General features: G+C 35.6%; 1 protein-coding gene across 6 annotated transcripts in view; it reads left to right on the top strand.

The window, feature by feature from the left end:
• PHACTR4 (phosphatase and actin regulator 4) overlaps positions 1-25,236 on the top strand; it is a 105,177-nt gene that overhangs the window by 43,086 nt on the left and 36,855 nt on the right. Inside the window, exon 2 of one of the 6 annotated variants that reach the window (XM_074305614.1) lies at positions 8,687-8,760. The exons of 3 other annotated variants lie outside the window; for them this stretch is intronic. Coding sequence is in view for 2 of the 3 variants with exons in the window: in XM_074305608.1 (XP_074161709.1) it covers positions 13,836-13,881 (46 nt within the window). In the remaining variant the exon portion in view is untranslated. Of the gene's footprint in view, positions 1-8,686; positions 8,761-13,583; positions 13,882-25,236 lie in introns of those variants that run through there. 2 more of the 6 variants (XM_074305608.1, XM_074305610.1) reach the window with 2 other exon arrangements.

Raw genomic sequence — 25,236 nt, 5'->3', positions numbered from 1 at the left:
GGGGAAAGTCACTTAATACCTCTGAGGCTCACTGTCCCTTTCTGTGAATAAGGAGGTTGGATCACACTCTCCTTAGCATCCTTTCTCCCACAAAATTTTCTAAGTTGTGGATCTTTAATTGGGGGGAGGGGAGTTATGAACTAATTTTTTTTTTTAATTTTTAAAATTTTAAATAACTTTTTATTTACAAGATATATGCATGGGTAATTTTTCAGCATTGACAATTGCAAAATCTTTTGTTCCAATTTTTCCCCTCTTTCCCCCCACTCCCTCCCCCAGATGGCAGGTAGACCAATATGTGTTAAATATGTTAAAATATATGTTAAATACAATATATGTATACATGTCCATACAGTTATTTTGCTGCATAAGAAGAATTGGACTTTGAAATAGTGTACAATTAACCTGTGAAGGAAATCAAAAATGCAAGTGGACAAAAACAGAGAGATTGGAAATTCTATGTAGTGGTTCACACTCATTTCCCAGCGTTCTTTCACTGGATATAGCTGGTTCTATTTATTGAACAAATGAAACTGATTTGGTTCATCTCATTGTTGAAGAGAGCCACGTGTGAACTAATTTTTAATCAATATTTTGGTAACTTGTGTTTAATACAATTGGTTTCCTTTGTAATCCCATGTATTTTTTTTTTATATACATTCAAAAGCATTAGCTTGATAGGCTTCAGCAAACTGCCAAAAAGGTTCAAAATAGAAAAATGCTTCAATACCCTTACTGTTAGTTTTGGAGATGATGTCATAGTATAGTGAAAAATAATACTGGATTTTCAGGCAATTAAATTAGTTTGACTCTATGCTACTTATTTCTTGGGTAACTTGAAGCATATTACTTAATGTCTGTACATATCAGTTTCTTCATCTGTGAAATATGGATATTAGAAGAGATCATGTCTTTGGTCCCTTGCAGCTCTGGGTCTGTGATTTTTATACCAAGCCCATTTAGAGCTGGAAGGCTTTCCTTCATAGCCACTGAACATGACATTTTCATTTAGTTCATAGAAATGCTTAGGATTTATGATTCAGATAAATAGTTCAGGATTGAGAAAGGTAACAAAGTGTAATGAAAATTGCATTGGACCCAAAACCAGAGGATCTGTTTTCAAATTCCAATTGTTTCTTACTACTTCTGAGTTTTGCATAAATAGTTTTCCTTCTCTGAGCCTCTGTTTCCTCATCTGTAAAATGAAAGGTTTAGACTAGATCAAATCTAAAGTCCCTTTCAGTTGTAAATCTAATTTTGTTTGTTTTTTTAAAATTCTGTCATGAACAAATACTGAATATAATGGAATACTTTCATATGCTTTTAGTATATCTGATAAAGAGGACTACATATAAACTGTGAATCTCCATGTACAGCTTGCTTTTCATTTTATTTTGCAACTGTGTACAGCACCTCTGTCAGAAGATGGCTATCATGCTTCATCCTTCGGCCTTTGGAAACAATACTGGTCACTACATTGAAAAGAATTATTCATTTTTCCAGAGTTATTTATTGTATTATATCTCTCTAGTTTTAATTTTATATTGTATTGTGTATCTGTTCTAGTTCTGCTCACTGAACTCTGTATGTTTTTCCCAGCCTTCTCTGAAACTTTCCCTGTGATATTTCTTATAGAACAGTAGTGTTCCATAGTATTCATATATTCCTTTTATCATTTGTTATTTTGGGAATGGCTCTTATTCTTATAAATTTGAATCACTTCTATTACTATCTTAGATAGAAGAACTTTGTTAGAGAAATGCGGCAAAATATTTTTTCCCCCCTCAAATAGTTTCTCTTCTCATTTTCAGTGCATTGATTTGGTTGGAGCAGAACCGTTTAAAATCTTTTATCTTCTTTGCTCCTCTCTATATATTGTTTGATCATGAATTCTTCCTCTACTTACATTTGTAAAAAATACTTTCTTCCTTGTTTATGATGAGGTGTCTTATGTCATGCATTTAAGTCATATATCTGAAGCTTATTTCACTATACAGTCTTAAGTATTAATCTAAACTTAATTTCTATCAGACTGCTTTCCAGTTTTATCACTAGTTTTTGTAAAATCATAAATTAGTTTCTGCTTGTGTTTTTTTTTCTTTTTCCACTATACTGTTGGTAATTTCATCAGTTCTCAAGGATTCAGTCATCATCTCTATGCTGATGATGACCACATTTCTTTTATACAGCACCAAAATCTTTAGACTTCTAATCTTATGTCTCCAGCTGCTTATCAGACATAAAACTTGCCCCAATTCCTATCTTCCCTATTATTTATTATTAAGAGTACCATCATCCTTTTAGTTGTCCAGGCTCCCAATTCATGGCTCATCCCGAACACCTTGCTCTGTCATTCTTCACATCCCTTCCTCCCCAATTCAGTATGTTTCCACTGCTGGTCAGTTTTGTGATTCTTACTTTCTCAGATACACCCTATTTACTCTTCTGACACTGCCACAATGCTATTGTAGGCTTTCAGCATTTCATACTTGGACTTTTGCCATAGCCTGCCAGTTACCTTCTCTGCCTCAAGTGTCTCCTTATTCCTTTTTATCTTCCATTCATCTTTCAAAGAGATTTTGGAGTTCAGGTTTGATCAGGTCATCTCCTCTTCAGCAAGCTCCCCATCACCTCTAGGATAAAGCATAATTTCTACCCTGAGAATCTGATAAGTCCTGAGTAGCAATACATTATAATGAAAAAATCCCATTGAACTGGCAAGCAAATGATTCATGTTCATTCTCACTTTTGACATTTTTTAACTGTGATTGTATTCAAAACACATTAAATGGGCTTAATAATAACTATGCCATATATTTCATAGGATTATTGTGACATAAATTATAAAATCCTGTAGAAATATGCATTGTTACTTTGAGATGCCTTCTAGCTCTAAAATGTGAACTTACAGTTCTATGTGTAGGAAGTAGGAATGTTATTAAGTGTGTGTCATTAAAGAACCAGTTTTTCTGCTTTTTGCCTGTAGTTTATGAGAGGGAAGGTTTCTAAAACAGACAAAATATTACATTTGGATTATATGTTGTATATCTGAACTGATGAATCAAGATGAATTTTAATGTTAAAACTGTGGTATTGAATAATATTTTGCATTTGTAATTTAATAGAATTAAACCGTGTCAGAGGTAACAAACCCTAGAGAGCATTAAATGTAAACTACACGTTATAATTGGGCCCCAAAGAAGCAAATTGATTATCTAAAAGACTACTTTAGTATCAGGGTCAGTAGTTATAACTCTGATCTCTTAAATCCAAGTCCAGGTTTGTTGTTGGGTGTTTTTTTTTGTTTTTTTTTTTTGTTTTTTTTTTTTAATCAAACTCCAGTTATTTTCCATCAGGGTCCTTTGTTGAGACAAATTTAGATATGATTTTAATATTTATAACCATATTTTTGCCACTGTTACTTTGCATTGACAGGGTTTATTTAGCATTTTATAGTATCTTCTCACAAATAATCATAGTGTCACATGGCAGCTATATTACCTTTGTATAAAATACCTTAGTGTTTCTTAGAAACAGATATGGGAACTAGTGGGATTGGATTTCATTAAATAAGATCATTTAGATTGATTGCATTAAGAGATGTCCATAGTCCTTATAAATGCCTTGTGATTTGATTAGTCATCTTCTTACTATATTCTGCATTGGTCAGACCATATTTTTACATTATCTATGTACATTCATTTTTAAAATATTTCTATTTGAGTCATGTTGAGAGAGGAAAAATCAGAACAAAAGGGGAAAACCACAAGAAAGGAAGGGGGAAATAAGGGGAAAAAAGTGAAAATAGTATGCTTTGATGCAATATCACTGTTACTGTGTACAATGTTTTCCTGATTATTATATCAGCTCAGCGTACCTATGAGCAATTGATATTTTTCCTATTTAGATCTGACATTATTTGTGTAAAAAGTGTTTTGTAATTGTGTTCACATCATTCCTGGATTTGTCTTAGCAGGTTGACTCCCAAATAGTTTGTCTGCAGTTATTTTAAATGGAATTTCTATTTCTTACTGCTGGGCATTCTTGGTTACATATGGAAATGACAATGATGTATGTGGGCCTGTTTTATATCCTGCAACTTAGCTAAAGTTGTTAATTATTTCTAGTTTTTGGTTAATTCTCTAGGATTCTCTAAGTATATCATCTGCAGAGAAAGATAACTTAATTTCCTCATTGTTTATTCTTAGTCCTTCAATTTCTTTTTCTTCTCTTATTCTAAAACTAATATTTCTAGTACAATATTGAATAATGTTAGTAATAATGGGCATCCTTGTTTTACCCTTAATCTTACTGGGAATGCTTGTAGCATTCCCTCATCACATAAAACTTTTCCTGATGATTTTAAATAGCTGCTACTTCTCATTTTAAGGAAAAATACATTTATTCCTCTGCTCTCTAGTGTTTTTAATAGGAATAAGTCCTGTATTTTGTCAAAAACTTTTTGCTGTGGGAAAACAGGGACACTATTACATTGTTGGTGGAATTGTGAATATATCCAGCCATTCTGGAGAGCAATTTGGAACTATGCTCGAAAAGTTATTCAAATTGTGCATACCCTTTGACCCAGCAGTGTTACTACTGGGCTTATATCCCAAAGAGATCTTAAAGAAGGGAAAGGGATCTGTATGTGCAAGAATGTTTGTGGCAGCCCTCTTTGTAGTGGCCAGAAACTGGAAACTATGTGGATGCCCATCAATTGGAGAGTGGCTGAATAAATTGCGGTATATGAATATTATGGAATATTATTGTTCTATAAGATAGGACCAACAGGATGATTTCAGAAAGGCCTGGAGAGACTTACATGAACTGATGCTGAGTGAAATGATTAGGACCAGGAGATAGTTGTGTACTTCAACAATAATACCATATAATGGTCAATTCTGATGGATGTGACCATTTTCAACAATGAGATGAACCAAATCAGTTCCAATAGAGCAGTAATGAACTGAACCAGCTACACCCAGCAAAGAACTCTGGGAGATGACTATGAACTACTACATAGAATTCCCAATCCCTCTAGTTTTGTCCGCCCGCCTTTGGGATTTCCTTCAGAACAGGCTAATTGTACACTATTAATTTATGCTTTAATATATTGAACATGTATTGCTCAACCTGCCATTAGGGGTGGGGGGAAGGAGGGGAAAAATTAGAACAAAAGGTTTGGCAATTGTCAATGTTGTAAAATTACCCATGCATGTATCTGGTAGATAAAAACTATTTTTAAAAAACTATTTCTGCATCTATATAATTTCTGTTGGTTTTGTTATTGATGTAATCAGTTATGCTGATAGCTTTCCTGATATTGAGCCAGCAAATTTAAGCTTCATTTTAGGAAAATCTCATTAATAGAGTTTTTCAAAAGTGTCATAGATGCCTTGGGAGGCAGTGGATTATTCTCCATTGGAAGTCTTTAAGCAGAGGCTAGTTGATCATTTATTGGGCAGGTTCTTTTGGAAATTTTTCTTAAAGCATGAATTGAACTAGATGGCATTTGAGGGCTCTTTGAAATCTGAGAGTGTGATTCATTTGTACAGGGATGAACTTATTGTCCCTTCCTCTTGAAACATTTTATGACTCTGTCTGCAGCTTGATTGGGTGCCTAAGATTATTCTGTTATTAGGAATAGAAATATTCTAGAGACCTTTTTTGGAGAATTAATTGGGGTTAAGTGACTTGCCTGGTGTCATACAGTTAGTAATAAGTCTCCGAAGGATATTTGAACTCTGATCCTTTTGACTTTAGGATTAGTGCTCTATCCATTATGCCATCTAGCTGCCCCAGGAATAGAGCTATTCGTAGGCTATAGATTCATGGGATCCAGAGCCAGATAAATGAAAATAAAGAAATTAAATTTAACCAGTCAGAAATATTGTGTATTCGTATGTCACTGGGTAAATTAACTGACTGAACTAAAAATAGGGTGCATGTTTCTGAGCTCCAGGTACATTATTCTCACTGCTCTCATGGACTTATTGCATGCCTTTTTATTCTGAAAATGTCAGCCTTAAGAAAACAGATATCACAAGCCTCAGGCTTGTATCCTGGGTAGAAGTCCCTTGTTCTGTTAAGTTACTTGTTGGACTTTTGGCACAACTTCACCTTCTTCTCTTAAAACTCAAATTATTATGTTGTGAATACAAAAACATATATATTACTTCATACCTGTCATTAATGTGGGTGGATAAGATATGAAACCAGTACTATGTGCAAATAAATATGTATGAAACTCCCTAGTGTTCTCCCAGAGCTGTGGCGATCAGTTTGTCAGAAGGTAGAATATTTTTCTAAGCTAGGCAAAAGATACTGAAGGAGAGATTTTGATGAATGATTGTTTGCATATATCACAACTGCATGTTATAGACATAATACATGATGGGTAGGAAATCATGGGGACTTGGTTCTAGTCCCAGATCTTCCTCTTACTGACTCAGTAACCCTGGGCAAGACATCTCATTGTTGTGGCCCTTTTACTTTAATATAAGAAAAGTTCAGGGCTCTAATATTTTTGATTCTAGTATTTGAGGTTATTTAAACTAATTGAATACTGTGATGTAACAAGAATTCTTGCGACTCTGCTTGCCCATCATTTTTCCTTCTCTGTCAGCCTAATTCATAGATGCTGTTCACATAATAACAAGCATTCCTATACAGGTCTTGATTCATTACCTAAGTATTCACATTATAACTTTCTCTTCTTTGAAAATGATTGTTGTTTGCCCAGGGATGTTATCATTAGTGAGATTTGATAGGCTTGAGAATGGAGGTAGGTAGATGTATCACAAAAGCTCCCTAGGACTTACAAGTTGTGTTAGTTAGAATGGTGTTTTATTATTAATATATCTGGACAGTCAAAGGAACTCTAGAATTTGAAGAAATCTGGACAAGTGTAAAAGGAAGAAAGGTTGAATCTAGTGAGGGAGACAGACCTGTGACAGGAAGGGAAAGCAACAAGTAAATGCCCAGAAGATTTGAGAAAGGAATACCATGACTTACCTGCCAAGTTATTAAATTGTCTCAGTGATATCTGACTCCTCATGACCCCATTCTAAGTTTTCTTGGCAGAGACATTGGAGCTGTTTGTTGGCCAATTCCTTCTCTAGCTTAATTTTATAGATGAGGACACAGACAGACAGGGTGAAGGGACTTGGCCAAGTTCACATAGCTAGTAAATGTCTGAAGCCGGATTTGAACTCAGGAAGATGAGCGTTCCTGACTCTAGCCTTGGCATTCTGTCCACTGGGCCACATACCACACTATGTGAAAAAAAAAGCTAAGGTGACCAAAATAACAACTAAATTGACAGTTCCATCTGTTTTGAAGCTGTTTGCCAGCTATTCTTTTTTTAAAGGGGAAATGTTATCAACATGTTTGTTATCCAAAACTCAGAAATGAGCATTATAGGATCATATATTTAGAACTAAAAGAGAGTTTAGAGTTATCTAGTTCAGCCCAGGCTTATTTTGCAGAAAAGAAAGCTTAATTCTGAAAGAGATGAAGTGACTTGCCCAGTGTCACACAATGAGAAGCAGAGCTCATATTTGAATCTGTCTTTTGGCTGCAAATCTCAAGCCCCTCTAACTATTTTTTTCTTTATTTGAATGCTTATTTGTACAAGGATTTTCCAAATGAAGTCTGTTGACCTGGAGGTGTTTTCTTTTATTCCTTTGCATCTTTTGCTCCCTTAGTGAGACAAAAAATTCAGAAATGACCACTCCTAGTGCATCTAGTTAAGGCTATCAACTTCTGTCTTGAGAAATGATTTTTTAAATTGTTTTAAGATCTTAACTCTCTTGAATGTTGGGGGAATTTCAGATCGGATATTTATAATGAGAGAATTACCCTTTATTAGGATTTGTAATGGAACAAGAGAGAGAGAATATAATCATTCTGCTAGGGTTTTTTGTTTGTTTGTTTGTTTGTTTGTTTTTTAATGCTAGTTTTGTTGTGATTTATATTGATTGAAATCACTGGAAAACTTATTTTTAAAGCACTTCCTCTCCACAAACAATCAAAGTAGTACAACTATGATTATTTTTTCAATTGCTCTTTCAAATAGGCAAGGCTAGTAATAAGTACTAAAGTTAGAATTTGAATCCCAGATCTTCTTTTGAATCCTAAGTTCTTTTTACTATACCATAACATTCATCTTCAAGGCATCTTGTTTGTAATTATTGTCAGGCCACCCTATTTTAGCCTTAGCACCTCTCATTGAAACTCTACCTTTTTAGGATATTTTAGAATAGAAGAAAGTAATATGCAGAATTAAAATTAATAAGCACTTGTTCTTCTGGGATAATCAAACTTACATTAATAATCCGATAACAACACTGAATTAAACATGTGTACTGTATAACAGCAAAGAAGTGAAAACTATGTTTATTAACTGGAATAGCTTAATAAATGACATTTGAGCATAATGGAGCTTATTAAGAAATGGTAAATATGTAGATAATATTGACATATGGGGAGAAATGAAATAATGCTTTGGAATAAAAGTACCTTATGCACAATGATCATAACTCTGCAATGAGATGGGGGGGGGATCAGAGGGAAACATGAATACAATCCTATTTAACCTACATTGCTTTAACCCCAACGATGTAGCAGACCATCCTTACACAGCTCCAATAAAATTAAAGGCAATCATTCTCTTCCTTCTCATTAGGTAGAGAACCACTAGGACCTTGTCATCCACTCCTTTGCAGTGGGATCTCCTGGCATCATCATCTGACCTATTAGGTGAATTAATGATCCCTGTGTTTTGCCATCCACCATGCAGGTGATTCCTTAGGCCTTCTGGCCTTTCCCATTCACCCTGCAGCTGAACTATTAGTGAGCATGAACTTCTCTCTCTTTAAAAAATTTTATTTCTAGCACTTAGCATAGGAATTGACACATAGGAAGTGTTTCATAAATGTGTTGCATTCACTTTTCCCAGACACTTTATTGGGTATTGGGGGTGCATTCAGAAATAAAATATTTGTTGCCCTTGAGACCTTGCGTTATGGGGAGAGGGCAAGGTACTAATAACATGGACACACAGTATATGCATGAAAATTATCAAAAGTGTAGCAGAGAACTGCAAAGGAAAAGATTTGGAGAATAGCTGAACAAAATATGATATAGGAATATAATGGAATACTGTGCATTGTAAGAAGTGATGAAAGGGATAATTTAATGTTACCTAGGAAGACTTGTATGAACTGAAACAGGATCAAATGAGCAGACATTGTAAAGACAACAGAAGTTTAATCAATGTAATTAACTAACCACAATTCCAGAGGACCAGTGAATATTGCTGTCTATCTCTTGGCAGAGAGATGTTGGATTCACAGGGCAGAATGAAACAAACTTACACCAGAAATTTTTTTGGTTGACTCTGGGTATCTGATACAAGAGTCTTGTTTTTCCCATTTTCAATTTTTTGGAGGCTGAAGTTTGGAGAACAAAGGAGAGAGGTTATAGAGAGGTTGCCAAAAATGCATTTTTACATAAAATACACAGAGAGTTGGCTGTCAACATATTAGTTTGGTGGAGCCTATTGAAAAATTAATGCCTTTGTAGGATCTATATTACTGTATAAAAGATTTTAATACCATTGAAGAAAATAACCTCCTTAGTTTTTTGTTTTGTTTTGTTTGGAGGGGAGGATTTGTTTGTTTCTTTGTTTTTTAAGGCAGTTGAGTTTAAGTGACTTGACCAGGATCGCACAGCTAGTAATTGTCAAGTGTCCAAGGCTGGATTTGAACTCAAGTCCTCCTGACTCCAGGGCCAGTACTCCATTTACATTACCATCTAGCTGCCTTCCCCCCCCCCCCTTAAATTCCTTTTCAAGGCAATTGGGGGTTAAGTGACTTGCCTAGGATCACATAGCTAGTAAGTATTAAATTTCTAAAGCCAAATTAGAACTCAAATTAACATTCTATCTACTGTGCCATTTGATTGCCCCTAATAACTTGAGATATTAGCTCAATAAGAAGTAAAAAGAACTCATTGACTTGTAGGAAGTGTAACTTTCAGTTAATATATTTGGCCACATGTTATCTACTTTTGGGAAGCAGATTTGGATCAATATGAATGGGAACATTAAAACACATCTTAATAGTAGTTCCTATTTCTCACAATTCAACAGTTTACTGAGCATTTTACTGAAAGCCACTTTGTGAGACAAAACATGTTTTACATATAAAGAAACTAAACTTCACCATGACACATATTTGCATTAAGCCACTTTCCTAAGGAACCTTATTCTAGATTATCACCAATGAAAATATGCTCTGATTGGGGCAGCTAGGTGACGCAGTGGATAGAGCACCCGAGTTCAAATCTGGTCTCAGACACTTAATACTTCTAGCAGTGTGACCCTGGGCAAGTCACTTAACCCCAGCGGGGGGTGGGGGGGAAGAAAGAAAGAAGGAAAAAAAAGAAAATATGCTCTGATCAATTGTCTAAAATAGTGAAGCTTAATAAAGTGATATTAAGACATCCTGAAAAGGAACTGTCAGTTGAAAAAGCATAATACACGGAGTTCTTCTTAGGCAGCTAGGTGGAGCCCTACTGAACAGAGCCTTGATCTAGGAGTCAGGCATTTCTACAAATTCAGCCTCAGATATTGCCTAGCTGTATGATCAGTCATTTAACCCCTTTCATCCTTAATTTCTTTATCTGTAAAATAATATCCAAGGACAATAATAGCCCCTGCTATCTCTCAAATGTTTTGTGAGATTCAAATGAAATATAGTAATAAGTAACCAACCTACTGCTGAAGATCAGTGATCCCTGTAATCTACTTGGCAAGTCTGTATCTTGAAAGGAAACCCACTATCCTGGAAAGCATATACACTCTGGACATTTGTCAGTGGTGAGGATGCTTTTCCTAGCATTGAGTCTAAATTGGCTTCCTCCTGGCCAAGCAGCAAAAGTCTAATCTTTCTTCATTGACGCAGCCTTTTAAGTATTTAAGAGACATCATTTTCCTCCTGAGACTTCTCTAGAAGTCATCTCCAATATTAGTGAGAACTTCCCAGATCTGTACACTATTACTAGAAGATTGAAAAATTAAGTCTTTCACTTTTTCTTTCAAAATAAGGTTGGGAGTGGGGCAGCTAGGTGGCGCAGTGGATAGAGCACCAGCCTTGAATTTAGGACCACCCGAGTTCAAATCTGATCTCAGACACTTAACACTTCCTAGCTGTGTGACCCTGGGCAAATCACTTAACCTCAGCCTCAGGAAAAAAAGAAAAAAAATTAAGGTTGGGAGAGAAGCCATGTTTACTCTCATGCTTACTAATGCTTCCTCTAATAGGAGCACATATAATCCATATACTATTTCTTAGGTAAATAAATGTGTACATCTTTTCATGGTTTGGATAGTAATAATACCAAGACTTATCTCCTTTCCTCTGGATTAACACTTTGTATTTGATAGCTATTTTTTCTTGAAGGAAGGAAAGATGAAATTCTTTGGGGTATTTGAAATTTTATTGTTTTAATCTCTGCACTGCTAGGTCTTGTTTCAAGAAAACTTGAGTTCAGATCTGGACCCAGATATGTACTCCCTGTCTTACCCTAGGCGAGTCTCTTTACTCTAGTTTTCTTAACTGTTAATGGGGATAATAACAGCACCTTATTTCACAGAATTGTTGTGAGAATCAAATGAGATAATATTTCTAAAGCACTTAGCACAGTTCCAGCATGTAGTAGCTGCTATATAAATACTTGTTCCCTTCCCTCATTGAAATATAAAATATTTTCATGCAGACCTTTCTGATCTTCTTAAATCTTTAAATAGTCTGAGTCTTCCACATTGTGCTCTAGCCAAGCTTCAAATTCTAGTATTATATCCTGATGTAATAGATGTTCATTTACATGTTTATGTAAAATGAAATACTCAATTTCAGAATAATTTGCTTCCCAAGCTTTTTGGTTTGACACTTCAAAGTTTAGGGGCAGGTAGGTGGCACAGTGGATAGAGCACCAGCCTTGAATTCAGGAGGACTGGAGTTCAGATTTGGTCTCAGACACTTAACACTTCTAGCAGTGTGACCCTGGGCAAGTCATTTAACCCCAGCCTCAAAAAAAAAAAAAAAAAAAAAAAAAGAACAAAGTTTAGATATAATATGGATTATGTATTATATTTGGCTTTATGGTTGTGATGCATTGTACAGTTCAATAGTTGTTAGGTTCTTACTAAGTGCTAATGAGATAATGAGATATTAGGTTCTTACTAGCTGCTAAGTTGATACTTAACAATTCTCTAGTTCTGGCCTTTGGGGGGAGTTTTACCCCTTTGAACTTCTGAGGAGGAGCTTGCATGCCTAGGAGGAGCAAGTTCATTGGTTGAAGTATTTTTTTCCCAGAAGCCCATGAGTTATTCCACGCCCATTCTCTGGGAGAATAAAAGGAGCAACATTGAGCAAGGGAGAGGAGTCTCTACTCTAGGTCAAAGTTGGCACCTCGCTACAGGAAGAAGAATCTGGCTGAGAGAGTGAGTTGAGACAGCAGATCTCCTCCCAGAGAGCGATCAGCAGTTTCTGGAGACAACAGAAAATTACATATTGGCGCCCAACGTGGGGCAAGGACTTTTGCTTATCCTGACAAGGACTTATTCTGAGCCCTTCAGAGGAGCTAGCCTGGACCTTCGCAAATAATTTGCCAGTTTTTCAGGGGACTTCATATTTTAGGAAGGGGGACCTTGTAACCATATTTGTTTCCATTTAGCTGGTGTTTTGGTACATGAGACAATTCCTATTTACAGGATTGTTGGGTTTTTTTCCCAGTTTTAATTTCTGATTTGTTTTCCCCTGAATGAGAGGTGAGGGTTTATGATTGTTCTTCAGCTAAAATTTAATATGAATTAAACATCAGTTTCCATCAATATTTTTTAACTATATGCTAGGCCCTATGCTAAAGCACTTTACAGTTATCGGCTCTTTTGACCCTCATAATAATTTTGCAAAGTAAGTGCTTTTTTTAATCCTTATTTTGTAGATGTGGAGACTGAGATTGAGAAAGTTTAAGTGACTTTCCCAGGGTCCTACAGCTAGTAAGTGTCTTAAGATCTTCAGGATTCTGTGCACTTTGCCACAAATGGAATATTTATGAAAAAGTTTTTTTTTTTTTTTTTTTTCCCTATTCTGTATATTAGAAGCCTTTCTTAATTCTGTTAATTGCATTCAGATTTGGGTATGTGATTATTTAGATAAAGACCCTTGTCTTTGCTCAAGAATAAGTTTTATAGTATGTCAGAGTATTTTGATTTATCAAGAGTAAGCCTATAATCTTGGTTCTCCTGTAGTCTCTTCCAGACTTCACATTTAGATGAGCTTCTGCTCTAATTAGCCATCTGCACTTCATTAGTTTGTTCTTTGGTGAAACGTCTTATAGACTTCCTTCCCTACTTTATGATCCCAGTTCTGAGCCTTGTGAGTTTCAGCCAAGTTTAATATAATAAACGGGGTGGGGGGGGTGATGATAATAATTCTAGTTCAGCAGCTAGAATGTCATTGGCAGGCAGTCTCCTCCCCTTCCTGAATTTCAACTCTACCCTGCGCACAGTGGAATGACAGGCATTCCTGTGTGAGAAGAGCTGGCATGAAGGCATATTTGTAAGACTAATAGTGTTCAGACTAGGAAGAGGAAGAGTGGAAACTCGTGCAGATCAATTGACATCTGTGCCCTTTTCCTCAGAAGAGGCAGCAACCTGCCTAGATGGGAGGCTCGTCTCCTGGCACTGTGGATTTCTCGTTCCAGAAAGGTGTTTGTTTCTGCCAGGATAGCTTGTTGTTGAAAGCGCCATTAAACTAAATCTAACCATGGGGCAAGCTGTTGTCTCTGGACCGGTAAATCCAGCTGCAGTTGGTGAGTAATGAAAGGCAGAGAAATGGAGAAAATCCTGACAGTGAACAAAGCAGATTTGCAGGTGAATCTGAGTCTATTGTAAATATACGTTAGGGTTTGTGACATTCTTCTTGAGATGTTTGCGATTTTCTTAAGAATAAATGAAAACTCAGAAGCTATTTCTCTCCTATGTACCTTCTTTGTCAGTTATCACTTTTTTTTTTTTTTTTTTTTTTGGTCAGGGGTTTTCATGTTGTCTGGCTGGCTGACAGGACCTTTTTTGAGACAGAAAGGTAATGGGACCATTCCTTAGGAGTTTAACAGGCAACACAAGGAGAACCCAGTATTTGACAGTAGAATACTTAGAACTTAGGTGTGGCATTAGGACAGCTGATTGGCTGTGATCACTATAAAAAGGGGTGGGGCACTTAAGAAATAAGTAAGCTTTTAGAGTCAGGTGAAGAATTTAAAATGTTGGGTAGTGGGTTTGTTTGTTTTTAATGTTGTAATAAGACTTTCTCTCCCATGTGTTTTGTATTTATTGATTTTTCCATTTCCAAACTCAGTATTCTAGATTTGAAACATTCTTACTGTCTGAAATCTAGACCATTCTGACAATCAGCAACTGTCACTGCAGAGGTTGAGATCTCACAAGTGGAATCTGATGCCTTCCTTACCTCAAGTCTGTTTCCCTTATGCTTGGGGTTGTTGTTTTTTAAATCCTAGTGGTTGAATGGAGAGGAACAACTTAACTTGAGGAAATTGGTTTTTACTGAATGGTGAAAGAATTTCAAAAAATAAATACATAAAAAAGCAAGGTGAGGAAATGTTAGTAAATCATCTCTTTCTGAATTTTGTTTTTTGTTTTTAGAAAAATGATTAATATCTTCTCTGACTGAGCTTTTTTAAAATGGTAGAAAACAGACATGATTATCCTTAAACTTTCTGTTTAAGACATCTACAATTTAGAGAAAGAAAGAGGGTGTAAGGAGGTATCATTGGTCACACTTCCAGTTGCCATTCAGATTTTTAGTATGTGTTTCCAAAAGCAATGTATCTGAAGACTTCCTTTCTTGTTTTACTGAAACTCATTCACAGATACCCCTGTGAGTCAGAAACAAAATTTTTTGAACTGAAGTCAGGACTTGACTCATTCTCTTTCAGTCACTAGGGCTGGGTCTATTCTAACCTAATAACTGACTTTGGAACTAGTGAAGTCATTTCTGCTATGGAAACAACAGGCTAAACTAGTTAAGTTTTTTAGTAGAGTTTACTTGTTAAGAACTGTGAAAAGCCCCCATTTAATACCAAGGGCTATCATTCATAAATTTAAAAGTGAAAGAACCTTTGAAACTATGCTCTTTTGGCATAGATAGAAGAAAGTGGAGGGGGAGCTGTGTGTGTGTTTGTACTACCCAAACCAGTGAATCAAGTAGTTTCCTAGGAATAGATAAGAGGGATAACATTTGGATGGATAAGAATTGAAGTGAAAGGAAAGATGAGATATCCTAACTCTGAGAAAAGTGAAGATGATGACATCAGTATTAGCTACTGAATGTCACTGAAGACTTTTAATAGCTACTCAGGGGGGGGGGGGGAATTGACTGCCTTGGGATATCTTGTGTCCCTTCCCTTGAATCCTAAGTCTCTATAACCACTTGCTGGGATATTTATGTTGTATAGAATTTTGGGGATTTCTGATAGGGTTTATGCTGCTGAGGACCTTTCTGATTCTGTGAAAGGGAATTTTTATATTACTAGTTTAATTTTCCTATTTTGATAATTCCCCTCCTGTCAAATATATTTGACAATTTTAATTGAAGGTATGTCATTGTTATGATATACTTGGGTTCAGTTGAAAGAAACCCTGAATTCAAGAACTCAGACTGTCTTGAAAGTTCCATATAGAAGGCATTGAAAGTAGTAACAGATATGATCTATTACTTCCAAAAGGCGAGTAATTTAAGAGTTTTCATTAGTTTTCTCATAAACCTAGAATATTAGAGATGAAAGGTAACTTAGCACACATAAATTAGAATGTTAAAATCAGAAGAAACTTTAGAACTTAGATTGGTAAAGCACAAAATACTAGATAGAGCAGCCACGGGCCTCAAAAATATCATCTACTTCAATGATTTCCAACTTTTTCCATATAGGAACACTCATTTCCAAAATTAAAAAAAAAATCATAGATATTCCCCACAAGATAGCTGAAATTGCAGGATTCAGATGCAGTGACATCCACACAGATTACTTCATTCCTTGCTCACAGCCCTTCCTTTCTGTACAGGAATAATAGGGACCATTAATCTACTTTTATCCTCTCCTCCTTGTCCTGAGAAAGTTTGTGTTTAAATTTTTTGTTCAAGTTCACCTATTAATGACAGACGACTGCTCAGGTGTCCTAAATTTTGATGTAGAACTACTGCTCTATTTCTACTATCATTTATTTCCTACAGCCATATGCAGAACACTAAACCAGCTTCTGGGGAAGATAAGAAAATTAAACCATGGTAACTGCTTATATGGATCACAAAATCTAGTAAGAAAATAGGGAACTATAATGGAAGGTCATATATGTTCATAAGAAGTGAACTGGAAGTCCCAAAGGGAAAGGATTGTTACTGACTGGGGATGTCAGGGACATACTCCTTGGAAGAGATGGTCTATCATGCAGGACCTTAAAGATAGACTTGAGAGACAGAGATGGAGTGAGTGATTGAGCAGAACATTCCTTGAAAAAGAATTGAGCAAGAGCAATCTTGTTCCAAGTGATTGATGCAAAAGGCAAGGGATGCAGCTATCTGTAGCTTAGTGAGGCTGAAAGTGGTAGTGAGAGGTAAGCAGGGAAAAATAGGTTGCCACTGAAATACAATCAGTAGATAATGTATTAACTAATTAAAAGTTGAATATTAATAATTTTTAAAGGTTTAAATAATAATTCTAGGAAATCTGTACTGTTATCCAAGAGAACTCTTTACTTCTCTAAAATTAGTAGTATATACTGTTGAATGTAAAAATCCTTTAAAAGTTGTATCAGAGTAACCAATCAGTACAAAAAATAGTCACCATTTAGAATGACTTGATGCATCTTGACTTTTATACCAGATGTTGAGTCCAAAATAAAACCACACCCTCTTCATTTCATTACATAAAAATTGCCTGTGTTATTTCATGTTAAAGATTTATCCTTTTAAGTGAAATAGATCTCTACCAGCTGTGCCTACAGATTTGCAAAGATAAATCAGGAGTGACTAATTCTTTGTACTTCCTGTTCAACAGCATAAAAATTCTCTGTACATAGAGAGTCCTTTATTATATACCATATCAAAGCAGGTATGCTAATTAATACATGTCCTGAAATTAGTCACAAGACCAAAGCATTTTTTATAAGCTCTGTCCAATCAGTCCATCTTTTCTCACCTACTGCCCCTTGATGCTTCTCCATCCTTTTTCTTCTCTTTCATTCTCTCTGTCTTCATCTTTCCTCAGATTTTTCAACTTCTAAATTGAAGCAGAACTTGTAAGTCCTCTGAACCTGAGTTTTCTCCTTTTAGGCCCCTGGAATTCAGAATTGAAAGGTACCTTAAAGTCCCCCTAGGTTAGCCACCTCATTTGACAACTAAGAAAATCAAAGTCTTGAGAAGGTGAGTGATTGTTCAAGGTTACCCAGGCCAGAAGGCTTCCCATCAATTCTAGCTCCACAAGATTTTGTTACTTTCACTATGCCAAAGTACTTCAGGGCTCTTTCAATTCCTTATCAATTTCTATGAATAAGTATTCCTCTTATCAGTATGTTAGATAATCCATCCTCAAAAGTTTTCTTGGGTTTTAGGGGAATTGCTTGTGTTTATTCTCCTGGTCTAGGATCCCGAATTCGGGATTTGTTCCACATTGAGACATTACGGGAGGACTGAGGAGAGGCTATAAATTGACCCTGCTAAACAAAGCATATCACATCTTCTCATTTTTCCACTAAGGTTGAGGCTTTTGTGCATTCCTTTTGCTTCATGATACCGAATTTGCACAAAGAAGATAAGGTAGATAGATCTCAGTCACCATACTCAAACATATATTGTCTGGATGCATTCAAATGAACTATAATGGGAATAGATAACATGGAAAAATGTGAGGCAGAATGTAGTGGATAGATATAAGAGCTGGGTTCAAATCCTGCTTCAGATATTAATAATAAGTCCTAAAGAATCCCATCCCTGAAATGGCCCACAGTACATACTTATTCTGTGAATCATCAGGAAAAACCTACAATAGGATTTCTCTGAGGAAGAGGAAATAGGCATAGTTTTCCTTACTAATCTATAATCCCGCATTAAAGAGCAGTTCAGGATCATCTGGTGGGCTCCTTTGACCATTTAGAAAGGATTTCCTCTTTAGATAGAGTTCTGGAATACAATTCTTACCCCCACCTCCCATCCTTTCACTGACGTAAAATTCTTGAACTGGTCATAGATAGTAGTTATTGATTTTATATTCTCCTTATAGAATAAAATTTGGAAAGGTTTTGTAACTTTCTGTCACTGAATACCCTATGGTTGTATCCCTCATCGTGACTTTTACAGCAGATATTTCATCTGATCCTGCCACCAGCAGCAGTCCTGTGCAGATCTTCATCACCTCACTGTTATAGTGGTTGTTGGTGGGTCTGTCTGCCGCAGAGCTCTTTCTACCCAGCTTGTCAGTCTTCCTAAAGCTGAGTGTGACCATGTCACTTTGAAAGTCCCATGGTTGCCTATATCTTCTATAATCAAATCTAAAATCTCTGTGGCATTTTGAGCCCTTATAACTCAGTCCCTTCCTTCCTTTCACTTTCTCCTACTGTCTAATACTGTTCAGGGATTCTGGTTTCCTTATTCATCCCCTAATAAGACCTTCATCTCTGGACTCCAGGAACTTTTGCTGGCTGTCTTGCCTGCCTAGAATGCTCTCCTTCCTCATCTTCATCTCCTGGTTTCCTTCAGATAAAATCCTGTCTTCTACAGGAAACCTTTCCCCTTCCCCTTTCTAGTTTTTTCCTTCTGTTGATTATTGCACTATTTTCAATATATTCTTATTGTAATTTGTCCATTGTGATTAGCTTGTTATCTCTTACATTGAGTAGAAACTGTCTTTTATCTTCTTTTTTTTATCCTGTGCTTAGCAAAATGCTTGGCACATAGTAGGTGCTTAAGTTTTCACCTACTATTGAAAAATATATAGAAGACTCAGAAGATAATTCTAAAGGTGATACAGACAAGCATGGCAGTATTTTTTGCTGTATTCTATGTAATAGATGCACAATTTAATGTCTTCTTTTTCTGTTAAGACATAAAAAAAGGAAAAAAGCTATTTTAAAATTTTCACTTGTAAATTTTGTTTTAACACAACACGAACATCCATAAATACGAGTCTATACCAGTAAAATCAAACAGCTTGAGTGATTGTGATCAATAGCACCAACGAATATTCTTGTGCTTTCTTGTTTCTTAAAAGAAAAAACATCTTGTAAGTCACTACCTGCATTCTAAGTTTCTTCACTTAGAAATTGTATAGTTTGTTACTTTGGTTCTGCTTTATTCACTCTTTCTCCACAGTTCTTTAAATTGTTCTTGTTAGCCTTAGGGGACACCAGTTGTTGGGCACATGTTTTGAGAACTTATCTTCATGTTCTTTGACTACTTACCTATTAGAGTACAATTCATTACCATTAATATGGTAGTGGGGACAGAGGCAGTATGTAAGTCAATTGTCACATATCCCCATCCCTGTGACAGCCTAGATGTAAGCTCCACTATGTGACATGACCTTGAGGGCAGGAACTGCCTCCCTGTTTTTGCCCCACTGTTCTATACTAGGAATACTTAATAAGTGCTTATTGATTGATGAATTTCTACTAGTTTATGGAATAATGTTTGTAGAAATAGTGTTTGTAGAAGTGATTTTATAAATGAGGCAACCAAGATCCAAAGGGATAATTAAATGACTTACCCAAATCACAAAGCTTATGTCTTTGAGAAGCTGCATTTGAACCTCATTCTTCTTGACTCCAATTCTGGCAATTCTCAAACTGTTTAGTCTCACAATTCTTAGTCTTAAATATCTAAGATTCATCTTCCCCAAAGAGGTTTTAAGTCAGTTATATTTATCAAAATTCATCATATTAAAGATTTGAACAGATTTTTTAAAATATTTATCATCATTGAAAATAATAAACTCATTATATGTTGATACTGAAAATATATTTTTCAAAAAAGAAAAAAAACATTTTTGTAAATCTCTTTAAAGTTTAGCTTCATAAAATATACCTAGTCTAATTTCTTTTTTTTTCTTTTTTCTTTTTCTTTTTTCAAATCTGATACATAATAATGTTTTGGTTTATACAGTATATGAAGAAAGTACAGCCTCAGGGTCTTAGGGGCCCTCAGATCATAGTGAGTCACAATCTGAGGGGTTATTACCTGTCATGCCTTGAAGTAGTTTGTTTTGGATTTGTAATACTCTTTATTTCCTTGTAATCTGATTCAGGAAAAAAATTAAACTTATAGCTATGGGAAGAAAATTTGATTATCTATGCCCTACCAGATAGAATTAACTATTAATTGGTTGTAAGCAGACATCATTTATGTCCTTGGGCTGATTGCTTACTCCCTCATTATTTCCCCATCCCCAAGTATAATATCTGCCTTTTATACTTTTGCTAATTATCACTTGCAAAATTCTTTGAAGTTGAAAAGTGCCAAGTATTATATATTGGTGGCATATATACCTGCTAAAAAAAATTCACTTTCTAGAAATTTTATTGGAGCAGCCAACTTGTGCTGAACTTGAGCTGTCAAATGTTTGTAAGCCAAGAAAATCTGGTGACTCTTAAAATAGGCACAGGAGACCCCTGTACAGCCGGCGATTCATGCCCCTCTGAGCTGTCATCTGATCTTCAGCTATCCATTTCCTTTTCTTGAGATCTCCTACAGCTCTGATAGCCTATGATTTTGTAGTGAAATAATCAAAACCCTGTGATAAAACAGAAAATGAAACATCAAAGTTTAAAAAAGGAAGTGTGTTTCTTACACACTTTGGCTCCAAGGCAGTATTAGAGAAGAGACTCCCAAACTATAATTTGGTTTAGTTATCTTTTACCTCCTTCCTTCAAAGGCGCCAAGCCTTCTAGATCAGTGACACATCCTTCTTGTTGCCTGCAGCTGCATTACTCAGAGTAAGAGGGGTTTTCTCAGAGCACGTGATCATTAAAACAGCAGCTTACATCCTAGACTCCATTTTCTGGCAAATAAAAAGAGAGCAGAAAGGAAACTACCTTTTTGCTGGCTCTCAAAAAATGAGGAATCAATCCGTAAGACCACATATTATCTGATTCCTTTAAAAGGTTGGCTAAAAATAAATGCAGGTCAATAGTAGGTCTTACAAATTTCTTAATTTCTTCTGAGAATGAATTATCAGGAGAGCCAAAACATCTAAGGTGTTGTGAACAAATGATTTGTGAGCAAATGAGGTTACATCAGGCCTCCTTTTATTGTTCCATCCTCTAATTACCATACAAATGAGAACTGCAGTCACAGTGCATCATAATAAAACGAGAGATGCTGGTGCTTCCCTTAGGTAGTTATTGATTCATCTGCTGTGGGCTCTGCTCAAGTTTTCAAATTAGAATTTAGTGTGAGAAACAAGAACTGTTGGTGGGATGCTAATCGTCCCAAGCTCCATATACAAGAATCACTGCTTTTGAAAAGTTGATAATTGTATGACATAAATATAGAATTTGAAGGCATCTTAAGGACTCTGTTTTTATCATGGTCTTCCTAGAGTTTGTCATCCTGTATAGTAAGTACATGGCTGCTTAAAAAAATAGTAATAACAGCTAATATTTAAATGATACTGTAAGGTTTACATTCAGTTTACATGTTATTTCATTTGAATTAAATAGTCTTTGTCTTTATTTTGTAAATTCAATTCATCATTTCATTTGGTATTTGGATAAGCTAAAATAACATGTACATGTGCATATATATGAAACTGCAAATCTCTAATACATGTATATACATAATATCTTTATTACAAAAATATAAATTAAACATGATTTTCAAAGCAGTTCTGTTTGTGGTTTTTTTCTGGCTTTCTGTTCTCTTCTATGCATTTAAAATATACTTCAGTGACTTTTTCTTTAATTTTTCTTTTTTTTCTTTAGCGAAGTAAAATTAGCAATAGATACTCCTACCTACATTAAGTTGACAAAAAAAACAAAACCTTGGTAACATATGCACAGCTTAGCAAACAGATTGCTAATTTGGCTGTGTCAGAAAATGCTTGTCTCATTCTGAACTTGAATCCATTTAATTCTCAAGACTAGTTTGGGGGAAAAAAAAAAAAAAAGAATATTTACATTTCTAGCCGCTACTTGCTTTAATGAGGGTCTAAATTTGAGAACACAATTTGCCTATTAGAAGATTAATTCATATTTCAGGGATGTAATTTTTTCCTAAATGTTGCCTTAGGTGAAAACTAGTTAAGTTTATGAAAATAATGGTTTGCAGTACAAACTGGACTGGAAAGATTTATTGACCAAGTATTTAATCTGCAGAGGATTTAAGGCTTCTGTTTCATTTTGAAGTTGACTAAGTCACATTTCAGTTAAGTTCCCCACTAGTGATTGTTTACTTCTTTTGTAATCATCTCTCTACTACCATGTCCTTCATTGACTAGGCTCTTAAATGCTTGTTGAATTGAATTTACTTCTGTCAACTCAATACCTCACCATTTCTTCAGATCTAAATATTGTCTCATAGTCACTTTAAAATATATATATGAATTGAGTGTGATGAAAAGCTTCTTCCTTTGTGCAGGAATTTTTTTTTGGTGGTGCCCCCGAAGAAGGGAGGTTGTGGCGTGAGCCACAGGTCCCATTGGCTGACCTATATTCTGGGCTCCTTGGAGCAATAGCCCCTGGACTCAGATCAAAGTATTAAGGTCTCCAGTGGTGGTAACACTCAGATTTAAGTGGCTTCTTAACAAAGTATTGTGACATGGAGCTGAGCTGAGTTCATCTCAAATATGGAACATGGAAATGTATTAACCAGATGAATTTATATTACACAGTCAAAACATTCATTTTGTGTCTATAGATTGTGAATATTGAGCTGCACTGAGAGCTGTAGCATCTGAAACATTCTATCTTTTTTTAAATTAATTTTATAATTATAATTTTTTTGACATTACATATTGTGGGTAATTTTTTTACAACATTATCTCTTGTACTCACTTTTCCGAATTTTCCCCTCCCTTCTCTAGATGACAGGCAATCCCATACATGAAACATTCAATCTTGATGTGGAAAGGGAGATTTGAGTGCAGCCACAGAGTGATCTTGGGCCTCAGTTTCTTCAGTTTGTGATCTCTTCTAGTTTTGACTTCTCTTCTTAAAACTACTTCATTCTGTCTCTTTGGAACCATTCAGGGAAATTTTCAACACTATCTTCTAGTGGACAGAAATGTTGTACAGAATGGTGCTTGAAGATGTCAATGGATCATCAGTTGAATCTTCAAATCCCTTTCTGTACATAGCATTATGTGATTGTTTTAATTATAATGGAATTAATGTGATATGAAACTTAATTGTCAAAAAGATATCTTTTAAAAGAAAACACTGGAGTTGCAGCTGTTTCCCACTCCAATCCTAATCCTTTTGCAACAAATTAGAGAAGACTAGCCAATTGTAGGGAGGAACTGTTTCTGGATCCTTTAAGGCTCTGAAAATAGGATGATTAAAGTATGAGTTTCTCTTCGTCCTGCCATTCTTACTTGAAATTTCAGTGAGCTAAGTTCAAGTGAGAGTGTGGGGAGGGGCAGCCGGGCTACCTGGTGAGTGAAAGCTTCCCTCAGAGACAGAACTTTCTTTAGAGGAAGAAAAATCTTAGGTTCCTGCTTCTGTCATTTGACTAAGCACTGCACCTCCCCTCCGAGCCTCAGTTTTTTCATCTGTAAAGTGAAGATGCTACCTTAGTTATAAGAGTCTCAGATAAGACACAGTGGTAGAGCTCTTTTTTAATGTGGTGAAAATGATTAATAATTAGAATAGTTGGAATAATATCATATTATAACTTTTCTCAGGCAGTAAGTTCAAAATACTGGAAAAAAGGTCTTAACTTTTTCCCTTGAATAACTAATGACGTTTCTTCCTTTTATCAACAGTTTTCAGATTGTATCTTTGTATTAGTAGCATTTTTTATCTCTTCACCTATTTCAGCAGTGAGTGGGAAGAACCTCTCAGGGCTTTATTTCAGTCTGTCATGGGTGTTGCTTTTGATGACTGAAAGTTTGGTCTCCAAAGCAATCCTAGGCTAGTTTCCATCCGAAATACCTAAAAGGCTCTCCCACAAACCTTATCAAAAAGCAACCACTGGCTGGCTGTCTCAACTTGAATTGGGGCTGCTGAGGGGAGATTCCAATAGGATAAATAGCAGCCATTAACAAAGACTTCAGATGTGAGAATATTGATTAGAAATAGAAAGGGCAAGCTTCAGATTGACAGGAAAGTAATATTATCTGATCAGTCACACTGCAAGAGAAAACAGATCAAGGTCCCAAAAAACTCTTTAAGAGAATGGACAATATTGGTGACAGGTTGATTAATGTGGTTTCTTTTTTATCAGTCAGTAAATAACAGAAAGGACTGGAGTGGAGAGAGAGTTTCTCCCTACTTATTAAAAAAAATTTAATATCTTTTTATTTTTCAAAATACATGCAAAGATAGTTTTTAAGCATTCACCCTTGCAAAACCTTGTATTCCAAAATTTCCCCTCCCCACTTCCTCCTCCTCCTAGACAGCAAGTAACCCAATATCGATTAAACATGTGCAATTCATCTAAACATTTCCATATTTATCATGCTGCACAAAAAAAAAATGAGATCAAAAAAAGGAAAAGAGAGGAAAAAAAAAACAATAAAGGTGAAAATACTATGTTGTGATCCACATTTAGTTCTCACAGTCCTCTCTCTAGATGCAAATGGCTCTCTCCATCACAAGTTTATTGAAATTGGCCTGAATCACCTTATTGTTGAAAAGAACCATGTCCATCAGAGTTGATTATCACATAATCTTCTTGTTACTGTGAACATTGTTCTTTTGTTTCTACTCACTTCACTTAGCATCAGTTCATCTAAGTCTCTCCAGACCTTTCTTACTGTCTATTTTTGTGGAACTGTTTCAGGATTTGGCTCTCCCAACCTCCCCACCTCTAGTGATTGGAGGTTTACATTGTTTTATTTTTGCTTATACTTTTTCCTTTGATTTTTATTCCTTGATAAAAATGACTTCTTTAGTAGGAGTCAATAAAATGTATAACAATTTTATTTCAGTCATGCATGGTA

This window comes from Sminthopsis crassicaudata, chromosome 3 (genome assembly GCF_048593235.1).
Source record: "Sminthopsis crassicaudata isolate SCR6 chromosome 3, ASM4859323v1, whole genome shotgun sequence".
Lineage (NCBI taxonomy): Eukaryota > Metazoa > Chordata > Mammalia > Dasyuromorphia > Dasyuridae > Sminthopsis > Sminthopsis crassicaudata.
Note: the sequence above shows the minus strand (reverse complement) of the source record. Positions and strands in the feature narration are given on the sequence as shown.